We start from the raw sequence: 6,927 nt of genomic DNA on the forward strand, positions 1-6,927 counted from the left end.
GCAGCGGGCGGCGGCAGCGGCAAGCGCAGAGGCGCAGCAGGGTAAAATCCAGCCCTCCACGCCGGCGACAGGCGTAAATGTACGGATGTCTCCCCTGGGCTGCCCCACCCCCGCGATCCTCCCTCCACCGTCTCCGTTCCGTTCCTCCCCCTCCGGACCCCGCCCCGTCCGTCAAATGATTCCCCGGCTTTTTTTTTCCGGTAAAACCACCGCACCGAAAGCGCAGCAGAGCAGACGCGCCTCGATGCCTCGTGCTCCATAACCAACATCCACACACGCAGCCATTAGCCGTGCTAGCCAGTCTACTCTAAGCCGCCCACAAGGCACCACACACAGCACACGCTCGCAGGCCGCAGCGCTTCGCTCGTTGCCACCGCCACTTTCCCCTCGTCGGACGGAGGAGCGCTCTCCCCACCGCCGCGGGAGGAGGGGGAGGAGGAGCATGCGGGCGGGTTTTCACCTCGGCCTGAGAAGAAGGAGGACCTGCGCCGCGCGCATCGCGACGAGCCGCTCCCCGCTGCCACCCACGCCAAAAGGCAAAGATTCTCGGCCGAGCCCCCGTCCCCTCCACCACTCCCCGTTGTAGCCGGTAGGAGGTAGCCACCCCAGATCTGCTCGCCTCCGCGCCCGCCCGCTGCTCCCCCTCTAGATTCGACCCACCCGCCGCTATGCGGTTGCCGCCGCTGCTGTGACTCTGGGCGAAGCAGCGAGGGGAGGAATAAAAAGCGGTTCTTGCGGGCGGCAGGCAGCCGGCTGCCCCGGTCGGTCGGGTCGCCATGGGATGCGGCCAGTCCAAGATGGAGGAGGAGTACGCGGTGCGCCACTGCCGGGAGCGCTCCGAGCTCCTGGCGCTGGCCATCCGCCAGCGCTACATGCTCGCCGACGCGCACCACGCCTACGCCGAGTCGCTGCGCTCCGTCGGCGCCTTGCTGCACGACTTCCTTCGCGGGGTCCAGTCGCTGCCGCCGCCGCCGCCCGAGCCCGCGCTCCGCCTCCCGCAGCAGCGGAAGGGCTACGGCCTCCCCGCCGCCTCGCCGCCTCCCGCAATCGCGTCCTCCTCCGCCGCGCCGCCCGTCGCCAAGCAGGTCCGCATCGGCCCCGACGACGGGCATATCCACTTCTCCGACGACGACTCCGATTCCGAGGGCGGGCACATCAAGTTCCACGACGACGAGGAGCCCGACCCGGCTCGCCGCGGCCCGGAGGTCGTCCGCTCCGCCGGGGAGCCGGGTCCTCCGCCGCCGCAGATGGGACCGCCCTATGCCTCCGGGTATGCTCCGCCGCCGTATGGTCCTGGATACGGCTACGGGTACGCCAATGGGCCTGGGCCTGGTCCGGGTCCTGGTCCTGATTATGGCGGTATAGGCCTGAACGGCGGCGGCGGTTATGAACCAGGCTATGGTGTCATGGGCGGCGGCGGCTACGGGCAAAGCTACAGTGGCGGCGGCGCCGGCTATGATGACCAGGGCTACGGTGGCATGGGCAGTGGCGGCGGCGCTGGTGGCTATGACCAAAGCTATGGTGGCATAGGTGGATATGGCCAGAGCTTCTTTAACATCAACTACGCTCGCAGCCAGCCACCTCCACCGTCAGTCTCGCACGAGCACCGCCTGCAGGCAACTAACGCCAAGGTCCACTACTATTCCGGCAATGGTGAGCAGCAGCCACCCCCGCGCGGTTATGGTGGTGGGTACTACCCACCGCAGAGCTCGGGCTCATATAATCAGTATGCCTATGGTGGTTCCTATGGAGGTGGTTCTGCTCCTGCACCACCAGCAGACATCCCTTCCTCCTCCCGTGAGCCAGCCGCACCACCACCGCCTCCATCTCCGCCCAGGGTGTCCACCTGGGACTTCCTGAACCCGTTTGAAACTTATGGGAGCTACTACGAGCAACCAACTGCTACAGCAGCTCCATACTCTCCCAGCAGGAGTTCAAAGGATGTGCGCGAGGAGGAAGGGATTCCAGACTTGGAGGACGAAGACATGGAGGTAGTCAAGGAAGCTTATGGTGATGAGAAGCACCCTGTGAAGGGTTACATGGGGAACGGGAAGGCGGCCAAGGAAGAGGGTAGGAGCAGTACGGGAGATGAACTGCCACGCAAGTCCAAGGCGTCTGAGGCCAGCAGTAGTGGGAGCAGCTTGGAGCATGACGTGCATGTAGTGGAGAAGAGTGTTGTCGGAGAACAAGTTCAACACTCGGAGCCACGGCAGCATGTTGCCGGTCTACCACCCACAGGATCAGAGAAGATATACATTGATGACACTGAGGTGGTGGTGGAGATCAGGACTCAATTCGATCGTGCCTCTCAATCAGCTGGTGAGGTATCCAAGATGCTTGAGGTTGGAAAGATGCCTTACTACCAGAAGAGTTCAGGTTTCAAAGGTTGGTAAAGCTTATTTCACATTTGCAATAATATTTTTCAGTCTTACTGTGCACTTAGCAGTATGAATGCTAATTTGACACAATTGGCCATTTAGTCTCTGCAATGATGGTTTGTGGTATACCGACAATGGAGGAGGAGGTTCTGCGTTTTGAAGAGGACAAGGCGATGGGATCCGGCAACCTCTCCTCTACACTACAGAAGTTGTACATGTGGGAGAAGAAGCTTCTTGAGGAAGTTAAGGTATAGAATGTGCTTTACATCTTTGGATTTGTTAGGAATGTTGTGGTATGTGAGATCGCTTTTGGGCATATGATTCTATCTGCTTGCACCTACATGCTTGTAGATCTTAACTGAGAGTGCACAGTCAAAATCTCGTATGTGAAGTTTCCAGATTTTATCCATTCTCTCATGTTATCCTGGCTTTGTTCTATTTAAAATTTTTGGGGTTGCCGTATATAGAAATTTTAGCTTCTGATTAGTTTTGACTTCAAGACGCTAATTACAGATCAAGTAGCTAGTTTAGGTTATGATTATGAATGTGCCCGCACCAATACCTATTTTGGAGTGCCTATTCATATGTTATTAAGAAATTAATTGTGCTTCTAATATCCTTGCATTTTTCTCCCTTTTTCCTTTTTGAGAAATGGTCTATTCGAGAAATGATTGTGTCTATGGTTTTGTGCTCTCTTTTGCATGGGCTTTATGTTTTCTACATTCAGCCTTTTTGTTCCCAAGGCTTCACTCTGACACCATAATGCTTTTACTTTGCCAGCCTACTTATGGGTCCATGTTTTTTGAACAATTTCTCTTGTTTTGTTTTTGTTATGTCAGGCCTAGTAAAAGGCAGCATGGATTTCCAGTTCATTATTTTTTTTGTACTGTGTAAACTGATGTAACTTCCTTTGGGACTTACAGACGGCCCTGTTCGCTTGTCTTATAATCCGTACTTTTCAGCTTGTTTTTTTCAGCCGGATGTGCTAATTCTGTTTTTGTACCGTGTAAACTGATGTAACTTCTTTTGGGCCTGACAGACAGAGGAGAGGATGCGGGTACTGTATGACAGAAAACGTGAGGAGCTGAAAATGTTAGATGAGAAAGGTGCAGAAGCTCATAAGCTTGAGGCCACTGAACTTTACATCAGGAAGCTATCAACTAAGATTAGCATAGCTATCCAGGTTGTAAACACTATTTCAGAAAAGATTAGTAAGTTGAGGGATGAAGAGTTGTGGCCACAAACCTGTGAGCTCATTCAAGGGTATGCAGTTCTTATCTCAAAGCAGCTCTACCCTTCTTATTTTAGCCACGTTATTGCAATACTTCCTCTATCTGTGTTCTGATTTTTTGGCATGTCTTGTTTTGCGCTTGTCTAACTAGTAATTTGGTTTTGGTTCCCTCTGCAATTCATAGTATGGAAATAAATTACTCAAAAGGTTCTCACTGGCCTAAGTAGTAGATGCTGTTTGGTTCATGTATTTGTAACGTCATTCAATTACACTGCTAACGGGTAACGTATGATCGTGTTAGTTTCCGTCCATCCATAATTCGGTCATGCCGTAATCCCATACCGCCCTGTAGGAATTTGTTACCCCTGCCAAAAGAGTGTGAATTGTTATCTGCGCGTTTCCTACCCTGCTCCACATCTTCTGGACCAGGCCGGCTGCGGGTCTTCTCCGCTCCGCCTGTTGCGAGGTGCATGGCCGCATGCAGGGCCCTTTCCATTTCCATTACCGTGTGAAAAACAAACATATCGAGTGATCTGTTACTTTATTAACGTTATGCCTGTTTTTCGGTTACATTGCTGTTTGCGTTACAGTTTCTGAACCAAACATCATCGTAATGGTTTTCTTGGAAGTAACCCACACAATATCTAACAAAACAGGAACAACATATTTGTTGTGATTCATGCCTAAATAGATTGATAATCCTGTGTCAATACTGATAGAGTGACATATAGGTGTAACATCATGAATAAAGTTTGGAGAACTTTCTAGAAGGTAGACATTGGTGTTCCTGACATAAAAGATGTATAAAACATGATTGGAGTTTGTACATGCATTCTTCGATTCAAAATTGTATTTACAATGAGTTGTATTCTTAGATGTATAAGTTGGCATCTGTGAATCCTGTTTTTTGTCCAGAGTTACTTGATTATTTGTACGTTGGTATATTTGCCATAGATTATTTCTCGAGACTAAAAAAACAATATATTTCAGGTTGATGAAGATGTGGAGCGTTATGCTAGAATGTCATCAGATACAATTGCATGCCATATCCCAAGCTAAAAACATAGACTCCATGATTGACACTGCAAAGTTCGGTGACGCTCATATGGACTTGATCAAGCGGTTAGAGCTTCAGCTATTGGACTGGATTGCTTGTTTTGTTGCATGGGTTAGCATTCAAAAGAATTATGTTAAAACTTTAAATCAATGGCTGAGAAATGGTGTTATCTACGTTCCTGAGGAAACTGAGGATGGGGCGCCTCCATTTTCTCCTGGAAGGCTAGGAGGGCCACCGATTTTCGTCATATGTAATAATTGGGCTGCCAGTGTGGACAGGATATCTGAGAAAGAAGTAGTTGAGGCAATGCAGGCCTTTGCATCCAACGTGCTGAACCTCTGGGAGAGGCACAGGTCAGAGCAAAGACAGGGTCTGATGGCGAATAAAGGTATGGACAGGGATCTTAGGGTGATGGAAAGAGATGAACAATCAATGCGCAAGGCTCTGGAAGAACAAAATAAGAAGCTTGTACTCATTTCGAACCAGGGCAGTGTATCCTTGTCTGCACAAGTATTACATGAGCGAGGCCCTGGTGCTGAAGTTGGCAGTTTACAAACAAGTCTGAGAAATATTTTTGAGGCAATGGAGAACTTCACTTCTGCATCTGCAAATACATACAAGGAGCTCCATCTTCGCGCCGAAGAAGAGAAAGCCCGAGTTGCACAGGAGAGTGGCAGTGTTTCCTAGTTCCTACCAATGCTAAAGTTCTGCTTGAGGACTTGAGCTTTTGTCATTGCAAGGGACTGACTTCAGTGGTTCCTAGGGCGCAGTGGCACAACCCTAGTGGCAGCTGATGCACCTTGCTCGCCAGGCACCCCAAGATTTTGGGTTTCAAGCTCTGGTGTAGAGGCCTGTGGTACTTGGTGAAGTTAACAGGTTGCAACATGGGGGTTTTATTGATCTGTACATGATTGGGCAACGTGCTGCATTCTTTGATCTGGATGACCCGCCATTCTCCTCAAGCCATAATTGGGAAGCACAGTTATGAAAATAGAAAATCACCAGACTTATTCTGGTAGTTGGGAGACCCCTGAAGCGACTGAGTGAAGCGGCAGGCCCTTGTGCATCTGAGAAGCTGAATTACGGACCTCTAGTTCACCGGGAACCCCCAGAAGATAGTTGGAAGATGTAAGCCGCATGATCTTGGTTCAGATCAAAGCATGGGGCAAACAAGATCCTGTTATCATAAAAATCCAAGATTCATGGAACGCCCCACATCCCATGAGAAGAGGGCCAGGCTATCAGATTTATCAGAAGTTTTTCCATAACCGCTGCATTTTGGCATGCCAATGTACATTGTACAGAGAGGTGACGCTGGATGAATCGAGCTGGAGCCTTTTGTCCGCGGCCGAGACATGTTGCTTTGAGCTTCCTCTGCAGTGTTTGGACTGCGGCTTTCGCGGTGCAACCGCACCGTTGTAGGGTTACCAGAGATCGATGAGCTTGTAGGGTAGACGCCCCTGACCCGTTCGGCCATCGTCGACTTTTTTTTTGGTTTTGTTTATTTATTATACATATTATTAATTCATTTGTAGCACCCCGTGTACAGCTGCTAGCTAACTTATTAAAACCTGCTGTGCCATGGTTTATTCATTTTTTTTACACCCCGGTTCGCCGTGCTTGTGAATTGCTGAAAGCTCTGAGCCACCTGTGGTGATTGCCAGATGGATAGTTGTAACGGTGGTTAGCAGTACAGCATGACGATGGTGAGTTTTTAGTTGGCTTCCCTTCCGCTGCAGCTATGGCAACCAGGCTGCGTGTGGCCAGGGTCCAGCAGCTTGTCCTGTGCGCATGCATGGATCCGATCCGATGGCTGCACACCGCGGAAAAGGATGACAGGAGCTGGACTGGCCTCGCGTCGCCGTGTCAGGCAGACAGCACCGCGCGCGCTTCGTTGTTGGTTTCCCCATCGGCGTGTACAGCCGCGTCGTCGTGTTCCTTCACGTGACCAAGGCGTCGCCACGCACCACGCGCTGCAGCACCTGCGCGGGGGACACCGGACACGGCTCCGTCCGCCCAGTCGCCCACCTGCCGCGTTCCGTCGCTTTGTGCGGGTGGGCTATTCATCAGTTCCGGCCTCAGGCTCCGGGCCTCCACGGAGCAGTTTCTTCTCCCGCTGTCTCGGCTCGTCTCCGGCCCAGCGCGCGCGAAGTGCTGCTGGCCGGACCACGGCCCACAGCGTCGTGCCCAGGCGCCGCCGCGACGCGCGCTTCCTCGCGCGTTGGCGAGAGGGAGAGACCCAAAGGTTGGGCTGAATTCCC

The 6,927-nt window shown here is 51.9% G+C and overlaps 1 protein-coding gene across 1 annotated transcript; it reads left to right on the top strand.

Moving 5' to 3' along the window:
- The first annotated feature begins 223 nt into the window (after positions 1 to 223).
- On the top strand, positions 224 to 6,293 carry LOC136542220 (protein ALTERED PHOSPHATE STARVATION RESPONSE 1-like). The gene is made up of 4 exons (XM_066534557.1): positions 224 to 2,385; positions 2,481 to 2,626; positions 3,418 to 3,641; positions 4,600 to 6,293. The coding sequence occupies exons 1-4, from the start codon at positions 777 to 779 to the stop codon at positions 5,351 to 5,353; spliced, it is 2,733 nt and encodes a 910-aa protein (XP_066390654.1). The 5' UTR covers positions 224 to 776; the 3' UTR covers positions 5,354 to 6,293.
- Positions 6,294 to 6,927: the final 634 nt, after the last annotated feature.

The sequence above is a fragment of the Miscanthus floridulus genome, chromosome 3, assembly GCF_019320115.1.
Source record: "Miscanthus floridulus cultivar M001 chromosome 3, ASM1932011v1, whole genome shotgun sequence".
NCBI lineage: Eukaryota > Viridiplantae > Streptophyta > Magnoliopsida > Poales > Poaceae > Miscanthus > Miscanthus floridulus.